Consider the following 21,921-nt stretch of genomic DNA (forward strand, 5'->3'; position numbering starts at 1 on the left):
AAACAACACTGAGGCATTGTTCTGAAGAAAAGAAAAATTCTAATCACTTTGAGTTTAATGCTACTGTGCAGAGAAGAATATGAGCTTATCCTGGATGTGACAAAATGAGTTAATTACCGTCTCACCGTAAGATGGATCTACTTGTCATAGGGACGGGAGCCATTATTTCACACAAAATAATGACCCAGATAAAAAAGGAATGGCTGTAGGCAGTAGCTGCAGTGACACAGCTTCATCTTGGTCTAAGTGAATGGCAATTAACAGGTGTCACCACTTGTTATACACACACACACACACACACACACACATATACACATATATATATAGGGACCAAGCTATTCATTAAATATTTACTAAAAATACACAAAATAATTTTTCCTGTCTTTCTTCCCAGGGAACTCCTGTAGTCTTCGACTCGTGGGATGACAGGAAAATGTACACACGTGTGCAATTCAGCCATCAGCTGCAACAGCTGTTGACCTTGCAGAGAGGCCCCCATTCCTCTCCTCTTTGCACCAGAGGTGGTATTTTCTCCAGAAATCATGTCCAACAACAGAAAAGGGGAGCAAAGGGAAGGGGGCCCGGTCCCAGCATTTTGTACCTCTTCTCCTGGTTGTCATGGCCACTGGCCTAGAACTAGAGCCACAGCCAGCAGTGACAGCCAGAAACACTAGATCCTCCCAGGTGGAGCCCCCGGCCACGGACCGACAGGGCAGGGCCACATGGCCAGGCCACCTCAACACCTGGGTTCTCCAGAGTGGGGAGCTTCCCTTCCGCTCTGCTGACCACAACCATGAACTATGTCTCTACTGAGAGAAAAAGAGGTGAGAGACTCCGAGATACACATCTGGAGACCAATTCTGGCTCAGAAATCTCAGTGCTACCTGAGTGTGCAAGTTGTCTAGTCTGCCTGAACCCAGTCATTTGTATTTGAAAACCAGGGGGGCAGAGGCACCCTGTGCCTGCTTGCACAGGCAGAGGCAGGATGGTACAGTGGGCTTTAAACTGTATCCTCTTCAAAATGTTAAAAACAGAATCGCATGGAGACTATCATACTAAGTGAAGTCAGCCAGACAGAGAAAGATAAATATCATATGTCACTTATATGTTGAATCTAACCAAAAGATACAGGTGAACTTATTTCCAAAACAGAAATAGACCCACAGACACAGAAAACAAACTTATGGATACCAAAGGCAAAGAGAGGTTGGGAGAGGGATAAATTAAGAGTTTGGGAATAACATAAATACACTACTATACATGAAACAGATAAACAACAAGGACCAACTGTATAGCACAGGGAACTATCTCAATATTTTGTAATAATGTATAAAGGAAAAGCATATGAAAAAGAATACATGTGTGTGTGCATATATATGTATGCATGCATATATACATATACATATTTATAACTGAATTGCTGTGCTGTACACCTGAAACTAACACGACATTGTAAATCAACTATACCTCAATAAAAAAAATAATTTTTTTAATGTTAAAAACAGAATTCTTATACATACATAGAATGAGCAGGTGTCAATGATCGATTTAACCAATTATTGAATAAATCATGAGATACTGCCATGTGTACATACACACACACAATCAGTGGGGGGAAAAGAATGTTGGGATAAAAGTAAAAGTTAACACAAAAGTGGCTGATGTCCTTCAGGGCATATAAACCATAACTCTGAGGTTCTGTCCTCTGTGGGACAGACGCCCACCTGCACTGCAGGCACTGCAGACACATGGCATCTGAGTGTCCACTCAGCAGGCTGTTTACGACCTGATATGGCCACAAGGCAATGGGTCAGTCCCGCAGTGATCTGGTTTGGTTAAGAAAAAAGCGCCAAATCACATGTTTTTAAAAGAGCCTGTTTGATAGTATGGCCAGAGCCATGCCCTCATCTTACCAACCCGCCCCTCAAATATTCCAAGCATCTGAGTCTAATTACAAAACCATTTCTACAACTATTTTCCCCCAGTGCTCAGATCACGGGGTAAATCCCACCTCTAGAATGCCCCTACCAAGTTTATGAGAACATTTTATTTGCAGCAATCCAAAGAAGATGGCCCTATTTATACAGACATCCCTCTGAGTTATGAAAGCACCCATGTTCTCAGGCTTAGGCATGTGTGAACTGAAACTGCTTTTCCTCCCACTTCTTAAAAATGATCTGAATTCTACCATAGCAGAAAGAGTCTCCATGCCCACGTAAAATTACCCAAATGTCTGACCTAACAGGTCACCCGACTCCTGGGCTACGGGTCTCGGCTCCCATCATACCCGAGTGGTTATTCCCAGCGCCTTGTAGAGCCTGAACGCTCCACAAATGTTGAAGAGAGGGAGGCAGAGAGTGAACCAAAAAAAAAAAAAAATAGAATCACTGGTTGTTTAAAGGGACCATTCAATTCCACTTTTCTGCAGAACTTCTCTCCAAGGCCTCCTGTTGCTTTCACAGCCGAGTCCTGGCCCTTCCTTCCACCCCTCATGGCCCCTTTCTTGCCAAAGGTCCTCTGACCTTCTTTTCATTCCCCTCAGGCCCTCACACATGCTGCTCCCTCTGTTCGGAGGGACCCCAACCCGCCCACTGCAGCCCCATCAGGCCTAATCCTCCTGTCTCAGCCCGAGGCGCCTCCCCGATTCCCACACCACACCCTGTCTGTCTGCTGCTTCCCTCCCAGTCATGCTCATGACTCGGGTTCAGAAGAGCCTTCACTGTGAGGACACGAGGGCAGGGACCACGGCTATTTTGTTCTCTGCGTGCCAGCACCTAGTACTATTTCTGGCCTGACAACAGCCAACAATATTTATTAAAGAATTCACTGATTGACTGGATTTCAGACAAACCACAATCACCTCTACATGATGGGGCGGGGGGAACTGCCAATTATTTTGGGAGACTGGGAAGGGGAGGACAAGGCAAGCATTAAGCGATGAACTTAGCCCCAGTTTGGGCAAGGACATTCCTCCGGCAGTAAACGTCAGCGTATTGAAACTCAGCTCACCCTGCAATTAGGCAGGAAACCTCATATGGCTCAAAGAGAAGTTCAAAACCAGACATATTTCAGGGCAGAAAATGAACCCCCTGCAACAAGGCAATTTTCCCTGCTATGATCGCATGCCAGTGGTCACCGGACTGTGGCACGCTCCCGCTCTAGGAAAGAAAGGGGGCTCGTGACAATGAAGACCCGCAGGGGGAGTGGAAGGTGGGATCTGAGGGGCTCACACCACCCTGAGGATTTGAAAGGGGTGCTGGCAGTGGGCCGGCAGGCCTGTCAGCTGTTAACACCACTCCAGCCCTAAAAACACAGGGTCTGCCATCCTGGGAGGAGGGGAAGCCACCTTGTTCCAGAGCCAAGGTCAGCCTGAGTGGGAATGGACTGCCCCCCACGAGGCCACCCGAAGTCCCAGGTCAGAACAGGCCTGGGGAGTGCAGCCCACCTGCCCCCAGCCAGCCCCCAGCCATTCACTCAGGCAAGCGCTCAGCGAGCCCATTCAATTGCATCCTGACTGCAGCACTCACCTTCTTAATGAACTCTGGGATGATTTTTTGGTCTGTCAGGTGGTCTGGGGAAGAATAGCAATCTAATTCCAAGATGTAGCCTTCATTGTGAAGATCAGTGTTCTGAGATCTGAAAAGAGAAACACACACACACACAAGTTAAGATTTTGCACTATACACATATTAAAAAAAAAAAGAATCACTGGGTGTTGAACGAAATCCTAATTCCTTTCCTGAAAGTAACTGTCAAAAAGGCAGTTCTGAAAAAATAATTTATGGTTAACAACTCAAATAATATAGAGGGACCTATTAATACTTCATGGAAAGACCTCCAAGACATATCATCAAGGAAAACACATCATCATAGAATGATGGGCTTAGTACAATAAGGTTTATACCTTAAACAACACACACACACACACACACACACACACACTCCAGTAATGTATATTTCCCACTGGCAAACCAATAATAGCAGTGGCCTCTGGGGGGATGGTGAGGGCCAGTGTGGGAATCCGGCGGGGATGGTGCTGGTGATCAAAAGTGACTTTGGCTGTATCTCTAATTTTTTCACTTTTTTGGAAGAGAATATATTCATGTATCACTTAGAAAATTAAAAAATTACTTTTTAAAAGACTTTTTTTTTTTTTTTTTGTCGGTACGCGGGCCTCTCACTGTTGCGGCCTCTCCCGTTGCGGAGCACAGGCCCCAGACGCGCAGGCTCAGCGGCCATGGCTCACGGGCCCAGCTGCTCTGCGGCATGTGGGATCTTCCCGGACCCATGAACCCGTGTCCCCTGCATCGGCAGGCGGACTCTCAACCTCTGCGCCACCAGGGAAGCCCTTAAAAGACTTTTAAAGGGTTCAACCCCTACAGAGGGCAATCCGGCAAAATCTATCAAAACTAAAGATGCATGAAGAAAAGAATATAAGGCAACTGAAGTAGAAATCCTGGGACGAGAGCGGACGTGAAGGGCTGTCTGAAGCAAACACCGAACACCTTGCGGTCGAGACGGAGGCGTCCAGCGTGCCCTGCCTCCCATCACTGCCCCCCGACCAGGGGGTGGAGCTGCTTCCCCATCCCCCTCATATAGATGTGCACGTGACTCAATGCTGGGTGCACTTGGGACAACCAGCAGCAAGTGGTCACCAGAAGGAAATCCCACCACTCCGTGTCACTCCTTTGAGGGACCCCTGGGTGACACTATGGGGCTGAGGGACTCCTGGGAGCCACATGGTTGTCAGAAATTGAAGGTGACTGGCTGACCCTGCCGGACGTCAGACAACAGGAAGTGGACATCAGTCAAGGGCCGGCAGACCGTGCCCTTTCCTCGTGGGAAGGGGGACTTGGAGACCAGGGTCGGGCTCTCCAGGGCTCACACCACGTGTACAGCAACTCTCCACTGCCGAGGGCAGAGCAGGGCCCTCCCAGCCAACTTAGGAGGGTCCCCACCGAGGAGGGGCCCCTGCAGCCCCTGTGAGAGCAGGTGTAGCCAGGACGGGTGCCTTCATACTGAATTCCTGAGACACGTATATCCCACCAAATAAATAGCTTCTGAATGCCTATTTGCTATAATATTTTAAAGATGAATTTCTAGGAGTCATATATCATTCAAAGCAATTTATGCTGCCATTAACCATCTGAGTATGATTCACACGAAATTCAAAAGTGGAAAAATTAAAGAGGATTTGGCTTTCCCCAGGTGTGCAACTGTGATTGGGTGAGCAAATGTCAATAATTTATTTTATTTTTCTCTCTAACATATCCTTTCAGGGGTAGGGACTGAGGTGCATACTTCTGAAATGTAAAAGAATCAACTGATTCCAAACTGGCCAAACTGGAATAAACTAATTCCAAAAGAATCAACCAATTCTGAACCTCAGCCTTCTCGCCTAAAAACTTCCTCAGAGATTAGACTCATGTTCTCCCTTTTTCCCCCATGTTCTTACTCTCTCCCCACCCTAAACAAAAGACATGCTAAGAGGAACTAAAGCAGAAGATTCCAGACTTTTGAAAGAGAAGACTTAGTCGAGATACTGTCATATGCATCGTGTGGCATCTCAAACAACAAAGACAGGAATAGAAAGAGGAAAATAGGATGTGAAATCCCCACTGCTGTCACACAGGGACTAACACCAGACTGTACAAGGTTATTTATAAATACCCACTGACATTTTATTTTATTTTTTTGTTTTGTTTTTTTATAAATGTATTTATTTATATTTGGCTGTGTTGGGTCTTCGTTGCTGCACACAGGCTTTCTGTATTTGTAGTGAGCGGGGGCTACTCTTTGTTGTGGTGCGCGGGCTCTAGGTATGCGGGCTTCAGTAGTTGTGGCTCGCGGGCTCAGTAGTTGTGGCTTGCTGGCTCTAGAGCGCAGGCTCAGTAGTTGTGGTGCATGGGCTTAGTTGCTCCGGGGCACAACATTATAAATCAACTGTACTTCAATTAAAAAAAAGAATCCTTCAATAAGAAACCACAACAATAAAATAAAATAAGTCAACACTGTATCCACTCTGTAAAACACCCATAAAATGAATGGAGGGAAGACGGGTCTGTCTTTAAACAACTCACAGGCCAAACTCGCTAGACGCACAAGGGATAATTGTTAGTACAGGATCTAATGACTCTCAGCTTTGCTTCTAGAACAAGAAGTACTCTGAGGAGGAAAGCAAGCTCTGGTTCATTTCATCAGATAATTAACTCAGTTACATCTGAACTGAAAGAAGCACAAACGGTGGACAAAAATAGGCATTATTACAAATTTTCTAGATGAAACATGAACACTCACATCTTGGCCTATGGTCACTTGAAAGCAAAGCCATGCATATTGGAGGAACAGGTGAGTACCTAAAGGTCTCCCCTGCCTTACAGGAATTACCTCCACAGTTTAAAATGAAAGGGTTGGATCACTGAAGAGCGGCTGCAGGGGAGGGGTATGGCAAGGACCCCTGACTACTCCGAGGACAGATGCCCAAGCCCTCAAGTCAGCACTCTGTGAGGGGTGAGGCCAGAGCTGGGTGGGTGGCACAGTCACACAGAAAGCCCCTCCCTGCCAGCAGCCCTGTGAAAAACAGTATCAGATCCACAAAAGCTTGAAGCTTGCCTACAGGGCTGCCAGGGGGAGCATCTGGGCTTCTCAGCACTGGGGGGAGGTTGGGTGGAGGGAGGGCAGTGACTGTGGTTGCTCTAAGGTGACCCCCAGTGACCTTCCTTTTCTGGTGTTCATGCCTTTGTAGAGTCTCTCCCCCTGAGTGGGGGCAGGGCCTGTGGCGTGCTTCTAATCAAAAGAACCAGGCAAAGGGACAGGAGAGCCCTCTCGTGATGACGTGACACCATAAGACTCCACCTTAGCAGATGAGAGCTAGACCCTGCCCTTGTTGGCTGCCAGGCTGCCAGGGCACCGTGTGGGCAGTCCCTGGATGACAGCCATCAAGAAACAGAGATCTCAGCCCCAGGAGATGAATTCTGCCCACCACCAAATGGAGCTTGGGAGCAGACCTTTCCCCAGTCAAGCCCCTGATGAGACTGCAGCCCCAGCCAATACTTCCACCGCAGCCTGATGAGACCTGAAGCAGAGAGCCCAGAAAAGCTACAGAAACTGAGATCGTAAATGTATGTTGTTGGAACCAGTAAACTTGTGGTCATTTATTACAGAGAGTAGAAAACTCATGCAGTTACCGAGCAGGAAGACACGGCAGCTTCATGCTCAGACCAGGCCTCCTACTGGTGGCTGGGTCTAGGCTCAGGCCCCAAGATCCAGCCAGACACCTGAGAAGAGCCTCTGACGGATGATGAGTGTTTCATGTCCCAGAGGGCAAGGACCACCCTGGCATCAAGAAGCAGACATGCCATAGAAGTGAGTCCAGGAGCCATGGCCTGGCCCCCGAGGGACCACAGCACAGGGGAGTAGATGTCCTGCAGTCAGTCAAGTTCCTAAGAATCCTTAGGATGCGCCACCGGCTGAGCAGGGATCTGCACCCTCCTGTGGGATAGAGGAAACACCACTTATGTTTCCCCAAAGGACATGTCCTTGTGTTTTCCTGGAAAGGGATACTGGAAACCACCAAACATCCACCTGGACTGAAGCCCACTGGCTTCCACTTCCAGAAGGGACAGAAAGATCTGGGTCTAAACAATAAAAAAAAAGAGGGACACAGAATGCACTTCTGGAGATGTAGGATTAACTACCTGCCAAAGCCTCCCTTATCTAAAAATTAACAGTAAATACACTGAGATTAAATACAGACACTCTGAGAAGAGCATTGCTAACAATGAAATATGCTTCCCTGTCTCCCTGCATACCTCCCCTCCATAATTTCCTCTAGATTTATTAGTTAGAGGCTGCAGGTCCTAAACCTAACTAGAGGTGGATCATTTCCCAGCTGTGTGCCTTTATTTAAACATTCTATGCCTCAGTTTCTTTCACGGTCAAATGGGAATGTTATGAGTAGCTATCCCTTGGCATCCTTGTAAGGATTAAATAAGAGAAAAGCATAAAGCCCTTAGCATAGGGCATGGCAAGAAGTCCGGGCTCAACGAGTATTAGCAGCTGCTGATCTACTTCTATCATCTGTATGTGCATTCCTAGCCCTTTTCATAGTTCCTAATTACTCATGCATTCAACGAATATTGATCACACTACTACCTTGTGCCAGACACTCTTCTTTAGCATCAAAAGAGACAAAATCTCTGCTCTCACGGAGCTCACAACCTGGTGGAGGGAGACAGGCAATAAACAAGAAATACTCAGCACAGAGAGTATGTTCAACGGTGGTAAGCGTTAAAGAAAAAAGAAACAGCAAGGTGTGGAGAATCACGAGCGGTGGGAAGCTGCAGTTTTTATGAGGGTGGTCAGGGCAGCCTCACTGAGAAGGCGACACTTGTAATAAAGATCTACGGGAGGTGACCGTGCTCACAGCCAGGAAAGAAGCTTCCAGGCAGAGGAACGGCCAGGGCAAAGGTCCTAAGGTAAGATGGTACAAAACAGCCCCGTGGCTGGAGCTCAGTGAACCAGGGGCAGGAGATGAGGTCGGAGAGCCAAAGGGGAGCCAGACAGTGTAGAACTTACAGGCCACGGTGAAGACAGTGGCTCTTACTCAGAACGATAGGGGAAGCCCTTGTTGAACAGAGAAGTGACACCATCTGATTTATTTTATTTTTATAGAAGTATAGTTGATTTACAATATTGTGTTAGTTTCAGGTGTATAGCACAGTGATTCAGTTATAATTATATATATATATAAAAATAACTTTTTCAGATTCTTTTCCCTTATAGGTTACTACAAAATATTGAGTAGAGTTCCCTGTGCTCCACAGTAGGTCCTTGTTGGTTATCCGTTTTATATATAGAAGTGGGTACATGTTTATTTTAAAAGGAGCCTTCTGGCTGTAGGGGGAAGCTAAGAGACTAACCCAGTGGTCCAGGCGGGAGGTGATGGTGACCCCAAGGGGGCTGGTAGCAGCGTAGCAGTGCTGGGAAGTGGTGGATTCTGGATACTTTCAAGGTAGAACCTTCAAGACTTCCTTATGAACAGAACAGGTTGTGAGGTGTGAAAGGAAGAAAGCAGATGAGGATGGCTCCAAGGATTTTTGCTCCAGCCACCGAGAGAGTGGATGATGTTGCCACAACTATGATGGGGAAGGCTGGGGCGGGAGTGGTCACAGGCTTGGGGAGAAGATCAGTAATTCGGCTTCCCAGGTACTGAGTTTGACATTATCCAGCAGACGGCCAAGGAGAGATATCTGGTAGAGAGCTGAATGTATATTCGGGTCTGGACTTCAGGAGAGAGGGCTGGAGATGTCAATCTGGGAGTCATCAGCTGCCACATGGTATTCAAAGCATGAGACTGAATGAGATCTCAATCAATATATAGAGAGAAGAGTCAAGGACTGAGCTTGGGGACCCTCCACCATGAAGACGGTGGGGAGAAAAGAGGAGAAAGCAGCCAAGGAGACAAAGAAAGAGCAACCATGGGGGAAGAGAGAAAACCAAGGGAACGTGCAGTCCTGGATCAAATCAAGGAAGCATGTCTAGGGGAGGGTAGGAGCCACCCTGTCCATTGCTTCAATTAACATATTTACAATCTTCCCCTCAATTTACTTATCCTCTTGAAATTCCAAGAGAGAAACTGGATTTAATCCACCCTACAGAAAAAGGTACGAAGAAATCAGTTCACATTTAATATTATATATGACTATCCTGTTACATGGGCTGACTGTCAAATCAATCTGCTGATTTGGGTTCCGAGTAGTTTGGCTCCTTGAAAAAAAAACCATCTCCGTGCTGCTGGGTCATTTCTCAGAAATGGCCTGGAGGGAGCATTAACTAAAAAGATCTCTGATGTGTATGTTTTTGGGGGTTTTTTTTGTTTTTTTTGCGGTACGCGGGCCTCTCACTGCTGTGGCCTCTCTCATTGCGGAGCACAGGCTCCGGACGCGCAGGCTCAGCGGCCATGGCTCACGGGCCCAGCCGCCCCGCGGCATGTGGGATCCTCCCAGACCGGGGCACGAATCCGCGTCCCCTGCATCGGCAGGTGGACTCTCAACCACTGCGCCACCAGGGAAGCCCTGTTTGTTTGTTTTGATTCTGTAATATTTATTCTCAGAGTAAGTGTTTCTAGTCCTAAGCTACACCAACACCCCTGCCTGACTATACTGTTTATGTAAGAGACCCCTCAAATCACATGAAGGCAATGACTGAAATAATTGGGTTTGGGGGACAAAAGAATAATCTCCCTTGATGTGCCCTAACTTTAGGCACTGGACCAAGCCAACAAGCAAACCCTGGGCTCTGTGCATCAGACCGGGTGTCCCGTCAGGCATTCTCCACCCTGGCTGCATTCAACCTTGGAATCACTCGGTGAGCTCCCACAAATTTTGATTTAATTGGTCTGTGGTACGGCCTGGGCCAAGGGGCTCTAGAAACTCCCCAGTGATTCTAATGGGCAACCAGAGTGGAGAACGACAGTCTAGGTGGGCTGTGTTGCAGCGGCTGCTCTCCTGGAGATTTTCCTTGGCCGTAACTGAGCACGTCCAAGGAAAAGAGGAAACACGGAAAGAAGGACTTGCAGAGACCAACAATGTAGACTCCTAGCCCCTCAGAAGAAGACAAACCTCCCAGAAAAAGGACCAGACCTTAAGGAAATATAAGAATGGACAACTCTATCTGTGCCTCTTTTAGTTAGAAAAACTCAAAAATACTTCCCGCTTCTTGGTTTCCTCACTCTTCTTATGTTTTATTGTGCTAAGATATACATAACATACCATTGACCATTTTAGCCATTTCTAAGCATACATTCAGTGTCATTAAGTACATTCACAATGTTGTGCAAGCGTCACCACCAACCATCTCCGGAACTTCTTCATCATCCCAAACAGTCCTTGCTCCTGTGACACCATAGAAATGGGACTTGGGCCAAAACTGAACATGAACATGCAGGAAAATTTAGATAAAGCTTCTCAAACAAACACACGAGAGCCGATTCAGACGCTGAGCATTTGTGCACAAACCTTTCCTAACCGTAGGGCAGGGCAGCAAAGAGCCCACATGCCGAAGTACCTCAGCGGTCAACACGATTGGCCCCAGACATCAGAGCTGTTTAAGACCATAATAAAACACCACCTATTCCGTGTCACGTCGCCCTCATTACTCAGACACAAACACCAGCTGTCATAAAAACTGAGCACAAACTCCTCATGTCACCACTGCCACAGCTGCCAAGGGTTGCGTGGTCATTCCCCAGGCAGCTGGAGAGTCAGAAGGTCAAACCAAGGGAAGCAAACTCAAAGGTCCACAAACGCTGAGAGAAAGAGGGTATTTTTTGACCAAAAGACATAACCCGATCACTTTGTTCTCATATAAAAGATACAGAAATGGTCTTCATGTCCACCAAGAAATATGCTCTCTCCTATTTTTCTCCAAACACAGAGTCCTGTCTGACTCCCTTCCACATTCCCATGTCTGAGAGCGACGTGGCTACGGAGAAACTTGACCCACCAGGGGAAAAGTCCCAGTGCACAGGTGATGTCAAGTGGCATGGCCGAGTCACCCCCGTACTGGGGAGCCAATGGGAGCAGTGGAAACCATGGTGAGCTGGGCAGTTTCTATCCCAACCATTACTAGAAACTCCAGGCCGGGGTTGCCAAATCTTCTAACTTTTTTAAAGGAGTCATTACACCATGTTTTTTGGTGGCCGCAAATGTCTAATTTTGGCTCCAAACACTGTTTATTACTATTATGTAATCCAACATCTTTGGGACTGAATCTGACCTCTGGGCCATCAGTCCCTGGCCTCTGGGTTCCATACACAAGGCTCCAATGTGAGTCACAGAGGCTGGACGCCAGGCAAGAGATAAGAGCGAACAGATTATCCAACTGTATCATCATCAGAATAACTAACCCTAAACCCAAGTCCGATATTTCACCCATTGTAATGACCTGGCAGATTCTTCCCCTCCTCACTCCCCGTGACCGTGGTCAGGACATCGACACTGACCCTGCCTGATCTCACAGTGGCTGGGACAGAACCCTTTTCTAAGCCATTAAAAAAACATGTTTGCAAGCAAACACTGTAATGCTTTATGAGTTACAGTCATGAAGGGTTAATCCTCAAATTATTCAGATGAAATGTCAAGCAGTAAGCTGAATACCTATTTTGGTCTCATGGACAGAGCTGAAATCAGGCCACTAAAAAGCAGATGCCTGTTTAGAGTCTACTATAAACTATCCTTTTAAACAATAAACATGTTAATAAAAACTATCATACACACTTCTTTTAAATAATAAACATGTAACAGATCTCACTCCAACTCATTAATCCCTTAGATAGCTTCAAAGATCATGAGTTGAAGCAACATCTTCTTTTTCCCAGGACACAAAGCACAGTCTGAACTTGAGTTATGAAAAGAAACGAGAGAGAATGTGCAGTTCATCAGTAGGGCTATTTTTGCTTCATTGAGGAACAATCAGAAAGAAATGGTGACAAACACAAACTTAGATTACTAGGCATTTCTCCAACGAGAGAAAAAAAATCACTAAATGTCAGTTGACAGAGCAAATCCTGTATCTCTGGGAAACAGGACGGAATTTTCAGATTTTTCCCTCAAGGCAACGCCAGGTTCAAGTAGAATGATCAGAATGGTGTGTTGTTGTTGTTGTTGTTTTAAAGGAGTAATAGGGAGGAAAATGAACTACACATCTGAGAAAGATCTGTCCACGAAAGGAAAAGAAGGCTTTTTCTAGTTTCATGAGCTTATCACTTGCTTGACCACTGACCACAGGAAGGGCTGGAGTTACATCCTCTCGAGAAACTTACAGTCTCATATTTTCCTTAGTGAAATGTCAAAGAAAAATACTGCATGTTACCGCTTAAATGTGGACTCTAAAAAATAAAACAAATTGGTGAATATAACAAAAAAGAAACAGACCCCCAGATATGGAGAACCAACTAGTGGTTACCAGTGGGGAGAGGGAAAGGGGGAGGGGCAACATAGGCAGAGGGGCTTCAGAGGTACAAACTATTGGGTACAAAATAAGCTACAAGGAGTTATGGTACAACACAGGGAATATGGCCAATATTTTATAATAATTATAAATGGAGCATAACCTTTAATTAAAAATTGTGAATCACTACACTGTACACCCAAAACATATAATTTTGTAAATCAACTACACTTCAATAATAAAAAAAAAAAAGAAACTTAGAGTCTATGGGCATGTAACTACCCAACACTGCTATTTATTCTAACCATAGAGAAGAGCTATGAAAGTTCAGTTGCTTCCACAGTCAGGGATCAGGGAGTTTTAAAAAGCAAAGAGCATGTAAGCAGAGTCTTTGAAGCTGTGTGGAAATTAGTCATGGGACAATGGATAAAATGACATTCCAGGCACTGAGAACAGAAATTAGGAAGGATCTAGATGGAAAAAAAGCATGAGTTACATGGTGGAAATAATGAATAGGTCAGTTTGGTAAAAGATAGGTGAAGGCGAGGTTTGTTTATGCTAATTCAGCTGGATCAGTAAACGCGAGCCTGGCGAATGTATGGGTGAATTTGCTGTTGGAATAGATCTGTGATGTGGGCCCTGCAGTGCTGCCTGGAGCAGAAAGTGAGAAATGGGGTTGGAAAGAAAGGACAGGGGTGTGTCGCTACAGGACGGGACTGGCCTTCTTTCTGAGGTAAAGGGGAGTCATGAATGGTCTTAGATAAAAGAAGATATGGAAGTACAGATTTTAGGAAGATTAAGCAAGCAGCATTGCGTATGATGGAGGAAGAGTTGGAAGAACATTTTAGGAGAGCAGAAATGAGAGCTAAGATTTCTGTAGAGGAAGTGGATGGATGGGAGAGAGTTGAGGTGTGTATTGTCCCTGCAGGTGCTGGTGGTTGGGTTGGGGGAGGGGCATAAACTGCTGCTCCCCAAAGATGCTCTCAGATCAACGGGGAAAAGGTTCCAATAATCTCTGTGACCTCCTCTTTGCAAAGTGAACCAAATCTACAAAACCAAAATGAGGCTGCTGGAGTCAAAAGTTTCCCCTAATAATGAAGCTTGAGAAATGCTGGAAGAAGAAAAAAGCCAAGTAAACAAATCCTAGTGAATCTTTCAATAAAGCACCTAATTACAGCGTTTATCAGGGGAGTGCTGAAGTAGGAAGCAGAGAGAAGGAAACAACTCGTAGATGGGTCACTGGTCTTTCTTCTCCCTTCTTTTTTCACCATCAGACATGCATCCCATCTGTGGATAAGGGTTTGGTATCCCCTGGAACATTCCAGAGATGATGGGGGAGATGTGCACATGATACTCTAACCACACTCTTTCCCAGGGAGCTGTGCACTGCCAAGCGGGTGCAAGGCATCATGGGCCCCTAACGAGCCACGGCTGCTATTTATGCTAGAGAAATCTTGCCACATCCTGCCTCACTCTTTACTGCTGGAGCCGGCTCTCTGGTAGATAAGCCATCAGTGACTTGCACAACACAAGAAGTTCACCTTTAACCTTAAAAGGCAAGAAAAACAAGTTTTACCCCCAGTGGTCCCTGTATAATGTAGCTGTGAGAGAAATTCAATCCCCACCACACCGGACTACAGCAAAGGGGACCACCGCCACATGAAATCGGACTTGGGGCCGGGTCCTGCTTTCTCATGAACCCTGCGAGGCTCCTCGCGGACTCTGAAACATGTGGAAATGACGACTAGTAGTACTGATGCATAAATATTATTTTTTCACAAAGATAACACTGAATAAAGGCAGTACTTACTGCCTGGTACTTACTGGTTCAGAAAAGTCACATTATCTGCAAACAAAAGTAACAGCAGTAGCCACACACGTGAATGCCCTTCCTAAGACTCTCACCAGCCACGTCCAGCAGAGTGACAGGGAGTCTCTTCTTTATTTACGGCTAACGCACACATCCCAATTCAAGTTTGCTCACCGTTTCCTTCTTTTCTGGGTCTTCCTACCCGCATCCTCCAACCTGCTGAGTTAGACGATGGACATGTTCCATCTCTGCTCTGCCCAACGCAGTAGCCACTACCCAGATGTTGCTACTGAGCACCTAAAATGTGGCGAGTGCCACTGAGGGAATGAATGCTTAATATTATTTAATTTTAATTAATTTTCATTGATAATATATGCCTAGTGTCTCCCTAATAGAAAAGCGCAGCTCAGTTCTGTTCTGAAACTTTGATGTGCACATAGATCCCCTGGGATCCTGTTAAAATGCAAATTCGGAGTCAGCAGATGTGGGTGGGGCCTGGGATCTGCATTTCTAAGAGGCTGCCAGGTGATGCTGAGGCTGCCAGTGCACAGACCAAGGTAAAGACTGGAACTGCTTCGGGAACCACCAGTGTGACCTGGAAGCCTCGTGAATGGGTGGTCTCCAAAGCTTCTGATCATAAAACCCTCAAGTAAAAGTCTCCTGAGTACTACTGTACCAACATCTTACCTATGTTAGAAAACAATGCATTCAGAAGACGAGAAACAGATTAAATAAGCAATATTTAAAAAGTGTAGTCGCAATAGGTCCCTATTATTAGTAATTAATATTCCAAGGCATAATATACACTTGAAATGAGATTCACTGTTAACAATCGTGGAAGTAAATCCACATTGCAAAATGTCTTCTTGATGAGTCTAAAATTCTTTGGCCATCTTTTGTCAGATTGGAACAGGTAGGCATCGATTTTTTTATGTCACCAAGAAAGCTCTTACACACAGTGAGAGAAGGATCGATGTGGCCAGTTGTGTGTGTGTGTGTGTGTGTGTGAGAGAGAGAGAGAGAGAGAGAGAGAAAGAGAGAGAGACATGGTGCTCCAAGGACAAAGAACAAGATAAGGGAGGGGTGAGGGAGGAGAGTTTCACATTTATATTACTGGTATTCTGTGTTCTCTTCAATCTGCAATGAATTTACAGGAATTTTTTTAAGCCATGTGTATATTTCATCAGGGCTAAACTTAGTTAAAATTACAAAAAATAATCCACTTCCCTGGGTTCTCAGCTGCAAAAGTTTCCTCTGACCTCAGTCTCCTCCAGGATTCCCGCCGTCACACCCCGCTTCATACAGACAGGGGCCCTCAGACATCTACACCCAGACAGGGCATCACCTTCAACCTGAATGCTAAATATTGGTAATGCATAATTTCTCTCCTAATTTTTCAGTATAAATAAACATACACAGAAGCTTCAATTCTCTTTCAACCTAGGTATGTGGTATGTCTACCACCTTTGGTAACCACTGGTCTAGACGGTGCATAGAATTTTCAGAATAATCACAAAGCTCTAGAATAAAAAATGTACTTCCAACAATAATATTGAACTCTATGATCTTAAAAACACCTGGTAGAAATTCTTCTCAGATTAGTATGTAAATGAAATTACAATTTCAACAGGGTTTACTGGGAACTGAAGAAAATAACTTTAGACGATAGACTATATATGGAAAAATCAATATGCCAAAGTTGCCAAGATCCTGAAAAACATAGTGCTTGGCTAGATATTCATATACACTACAAGTTTATTGTAATTTATTGTAATCAAAATAGCATGGGATTAGCACAAAAATCAATCAATAGATCAAAGGAACAATAAAGAATCGGGAATAAATTAGGGTGTATGCAGAAATCCAACCTATGATAAAGGTGGCATTTCATTCACCAAGTTAGGTTAATACAATAAATGCTGTTGACAAAGGTAGAAGAAAATACAGTTAGACCCCTTACCTCACACCCTAACGCTAATCCAGCAGTTCTCAACTAGGGGCAGCAGTTTTGCCTGTTCAGGGGCATTTCATAACATCTGGAAACATTTCTGATTGCCACAACTGCAAGGGCGGGAAGGGGGGCGGTGTTTGCTATTGGCATCAAGTGGGCAGAGGCCAGAAATGCTGCCAAATATGCTACAACTCACAGGACGGTCCCTGGCCCAAAATGTCAACAGTTGAGAAACTACGTAGGCTGAGAAATCCTACCCAAACCCTAACCCTAATGATTACAAAGTTAAAGAGGAACAGTGTTAGAAGTAGAAGGATCCTGATGAGAAACCTGGCTCCTCCATGCCATCAGAAGGGTGACTCTGAAGGAAGTACCGTTCTCTTCATCTTGGCTTTCAAGAGGAAAGACAAGGCACACCATGAAGCAAAGAGCAGGGACTCTGGCCGCAGCAATAAATAAATGGTAGCTATTATGGCCAATAACATAAATGGTAAATCATATTAAGAAGTGCCTGTGAGTCTAAAATGTCAATATGACACTAATGAACTTATCTACAAAACAGAGCAGACTCACAGACATAGAGAACAGACTTGTGGTTGCCAAGGGGGAGGGGGGTGAGGGAGGGATGGAGTGGGAGTTTGGGATTAACAGATGTAAACTATTATATATAGGATGGATAAACAGCAAGGCCCTACTGTATAGCACAGGGAACTATATTCAATATCCTGGGATAAACCATAATGGAAAAGAATACGAAAAACAGAATGGAGAAAGGAGGGGAAGATGGCGTAAGAGTAAGACGCGGAGATCACCTTCCTCACCACAGATACACCAGATATACATCTACACGTGGAAAAACTCCTACAGAACACCTACTGAACGCTGGCAGAAGACCTCAGACCTCCCAAAAGGCAAGAAAGTCCCCACGTACCTGGGTAGGGCAAAAGAAAAAAGAATAAACAGAGACAAAAGGATAGGGACGGGACCTGCACCAGTGGGAGGGAGCCGTGAAGGAGGAAAGGTTTCCACACACTAGGAAGTCCCTTCGCGGGCGGAGACTGCGGGTGGCGGAGGGGGATGCTTCGGAGCAGCGGTGGAGAGCACAGCAACTGGGGTGCGGAGGGCAAAGCGGAGAGATTCCCGCACAGAGGATCAGTGCCGACCGGAACTCACCAGCCCGAGTGGCTTGTCTGCTCACCGCCACAGCAGGCGGGACTGGGAGCTGACGCTCGGGCTTTGGTCAGAACGCAGGGAGAGGACTGGGGTTGGCGGCGTGAACACAGCCTGAAGGGGGCTAGTGTGCCACAGCTAGCCAGGAGGGAGTCTGGGGAAAAGTCTGGACCTGCCGAAGAGGCAAGAGACTTTTTCTTGCCTCTTTGTTTCCTGGTGCGCGAGGAGAGGGGATTAAGAGCGCAGCTTAAAGGAGCTCCAGAGACGGGCGTGAGCCGCGGCTAAAAGCGCGGACCCCAGAGACGGGCATGAGACTCTAAGGCTGCTGCTGCCGCCACCAAAAAGCCTGTGTGCGAGCACAGGTCACTATCCACACACCCCCTTCCGGGGAGCCTGTGCAGCCCGCCACTGCCTGGGTCCCAGGATCCAGGGACAACTTCCCCAGGAGACCGCACAGCACGTCTCAGGCTGGTGCAACGTCCCGCCGGCCTCTGCCGCCACAGGCTCGCCCCGCACTCCCCCTCCCCCTGGCCTGAGAGAGCCAGAGGCCCCGAATCAGCGGCTCCTTTAACCCCGTCCTGTCTGAGCGAAGAACACACGCCCTCCGGAGACCTACACGCAGAGGCGGGGCCAAATCCAAAGCCGAGCCCCGGGAACTGTGAGAACAAAGAAGAGAATGGAAAATCTCTCCCAGCAGCCTTAGACGCAGCTCCACAATCAACTTGATGTACCCTGCATCTATGGAATACATGAATAGACAACGAATCATCCCAAATTGAGGAGGTGGACTTTGAGAGCAAGATTATTTTTTCCCCTTTTCCTCTTTTTGTGAGTGTGCATGTGTATGCTTCTGTGTGAGATTTTGTCTGTATAGCATTGCTTCCACCATTTGTCCTAGGGTTCTGTCCGTCTTTTTTTTTTTAATTTTTTTCTTAATAATTATTTTTTAGTTTAATAACTTTATTTTATCTTGCTTTATTTTCTTTCTTTCTTTCCTTCCTTCCCTCCTCCCTCCTTTCTTTCTTTCTTTCTTTCTTTCTTCTTTTTCTCGCTTTTATTCTGAGCAGTGTGGATGAAGGGCTCTTGGTGCTGCAGCCAGGAGTCAGTGCTGTGCCTCTGAAGTGGGAGAGCCAACTTCAGGACACTGGTCCACAGGAGACCTCCCAGCTCAACATACTATCAAACCGCAAAAATCTCCCAGAGATCTCCAACTCAACACCAGCACCCAGCTTCACTCAACGACCAGCAAGCTACAGTGCGGGACACCCTATGCCAGACAACTAGGAAGACAGGAACACAACCCCACCCATTAGCAGAGAGGCTGCCTAAAATCATAATAAGTCCACAGACACCCCAAACCACACCACCAGACGTGGACCTGCCCACCAGAAAGACAAGATCCAGCCTCATCCACCAGAACACAGGCACCAGTCCCCTCCACCAGGAAGCATACACAACCCACTGACCCAACTTTAGCCACTGGGGACAGACATCAAAAACAACAGGAACTACAAACCTTCAGCCTGCAAAAAGGAGACCCCAAACACAGTAAGATAAGCAGAATGAGAAGACAGAGAAACACACAGCAGATGAAGGAGCAAGATAAAAACCCACCAGACCTAACAAATGAAGAGGAAATAGGCAGTCTACCTGAAAAAGAATTCAGAATAATGATAGTAAAGATGATCCAAAATCTTGGAAATAGAATAGACAAAATGCAAGAAACATTTAACAAGGACCTAGAAGAACTAAAGATGAAACAAGCAACGATGAACAACACAATAAATGAATTTAAAAATACTCTAGATGGGATCAATAGCAGAATAACTGAGGCAGAAGAACGGATAAGTGACCTGGAAGATAAAATAGTGGAAATAACTACTGCAGAGCAGAATAAAGAAAAAAGAATGAAAAGAACTGAGGACAGTCTCAGAGACCTCTGGGACAACGTTAAACGCTCTAACATTCGAATTATAGGGGTTCCAGAAAAAGAAGAGAAAAAGAAACGGACTGAGAAAATATTTGAAGAGATTATAGTTGAAACTTCCCTAATATGGGAAAGGAAATAGTTAATCAAGTCCAGGAAGCACAGAGAGTCCCAAACAGGATAAATCCAAGGAGAAATACGCCAAGACACATATTAATCAAACTGTCAAAAATTAAATACAAAGAAAACATATTAAAAGCAGCAAGGGAAAAACAACAAATAACATACAAGAGAATCCCCATAAGGTTAACAGCTGATCTTTCAGCAGAAACTCTGCAAGCCAGAAGGGACTGGCAGGACATATTTAAAGTGATAAAGAAGAAAAACCTGCAACCAAGATTATTCTATCCAGCAAGGATCTCATTCAGATTTGATGGAGAAATTAAAGCCTTTAGAGACAAGCAAAAGCTGAGAGAGTTCAGCACCACCAAACCAGCTTTACAACAAATGCTAAAGGAACTTCTCTAGGCAAGAAACACAAGAGAAGGAAAAGACCTACAATAACGAACCAAAAACAATTTAGAAAATGGGAATAGGAACATACATATCGATAATTACATTAAATGTAAATGGACTAAATGCTCCAACCAAAAGACACAGATTGGCTGAATGGATACAAAAACAAGACCTATATATATGCTGTCTATAAGAGACGCACTTCAGACCTAGAGACACATACAGACTGAAAGTAAGGGGATGGAAAAAGATATTCCATGCAAATGGAAACCAAAAGCAAGCTGGAGTAGCAATTCTCATATCAGACAAAATAGACTTTAAAATAAAGACTATTAGAAGAGACAAAGAAGGACACTACATAATGATCAAGGGATCGATCCAAGAAGAAGATATAACAATTGTAAATATTTATGCAACCAACATAGGAGCACCTCAATACATAAGGCAAATACTAACAGCCATAAAAGGGGAAATCAACAGTAACACATTCATAGTAGGGGACTTTAACACTCCACTTTCACCAATGGACAGATCATCCAAAATGAAAATAAATAAGGAAACACAAGCTTTAAATGATACTTTAAACGAGATGGACTTAATTGATATTTATACGACATTCCATCCAAAAACAACAGAATACACATTTTTCTCAAGTGCTCATGGAACTTTCTCCAGGATAGATCATATCTTGGGTCACAAGTCAAGCCTTGGTAAATTTAAGAAAATTGAAATTGTATCAAGTATCTTTTCCGACAACAACACTATGGGACTACATATCAATTACAGGAAAATATCTGTAAAAAACACAAAGACATGGAGGCTAAACAATACACTACTTAATAACGAAGTGATCACTGAAGAAATCAAAGAGGAAATAAAAAAATACCTAGAAACAAATGACAATGGAGACAAGACGACCCAAAACTTATGGGATGCAGCAAAAGCCGTTCTAAGAGGGAAGTTTTTAGCAATGCAATCCTACCGTAAGAAACAGGAAACATCTCGAATAAACAACCTAACCTTGAACCTAAAGCAATTAGAGAAAAAAGAACAAAAACCCCCCAAAGTTAGCAAAAGGAAAGAAATCATAAAGATCAGATAAGAAATAAATGAAAAAGAAATGAAGGAAACAATAGCAAAGATCAATAAAACTAAAAGCTGGTTCTTTGAGAAGATAAACAAAACTGATAAACCATTAGCCAGACTCATCAAGAAAACAAGGGAGAAGACTCAAATCAATAGAATTAGAAATGAAAAAGGAGAAATAACAACTGACACTGCAGAAATACAAAAGATCATGAGAGATTACTACAAGCAACTCTATGCCAATAAAATGGACAGCCTGGAAGAAATGGACAAATTCTTAGAAAAGCACAACCTGCCAAGACTGAATCAGGAAGAAATAGAAAATATGAACAGACCAATCACAAGCACTGAAATTGAAACTGTGATTAAAAATCTTCCAACAAACAATAGCCCAGGACCAGATGCCTTCACAGGCGAATTCTATCAAACATTTAGAGAAGAGCTAACACCTATCCTTCTCAAACTCTTCCAAAATATAGCAGAGGGAGGAACACTCCCGAACTCATTCTA

General features: G+C 44.9%; 1 protein-coding gene across 1 annotated transcript in view; it reads right to left on the minus strand.

Annotated features, from left to right (window-relative positions):
• RFTN1 (raftlin, lipid raft linker 1) overlaps positions 1-21,921 on the minus strand; it is a 203,783-nt gene that overhangs the window by 90,975 nt on the left and 90,887 nt on the right. The window contains exon 4 of the mRNA XM_030876368.3: positions 3,528-3,636. Within this exon, the coding sequence (XP_030732228.2) occupies positions 3,528-3,636 (109 nt within the window). The remainder of the gene's footprint in view (positions 1-3,527; positions 3,637-21,921) is intronic.

Source organism: Globicephala melas, chromosome 4, assembly GCF_963455315.2.
Source record: "Globicephala melas chromosome 4, mGloMel1.2, whole genome shotgun sequence".
Lineage (NCBI taxonomy): Eukaryota > Metazoa > Chordata > Mammalia > Artiodactyla > Delphinidae > Globicephala > Globicephala melas.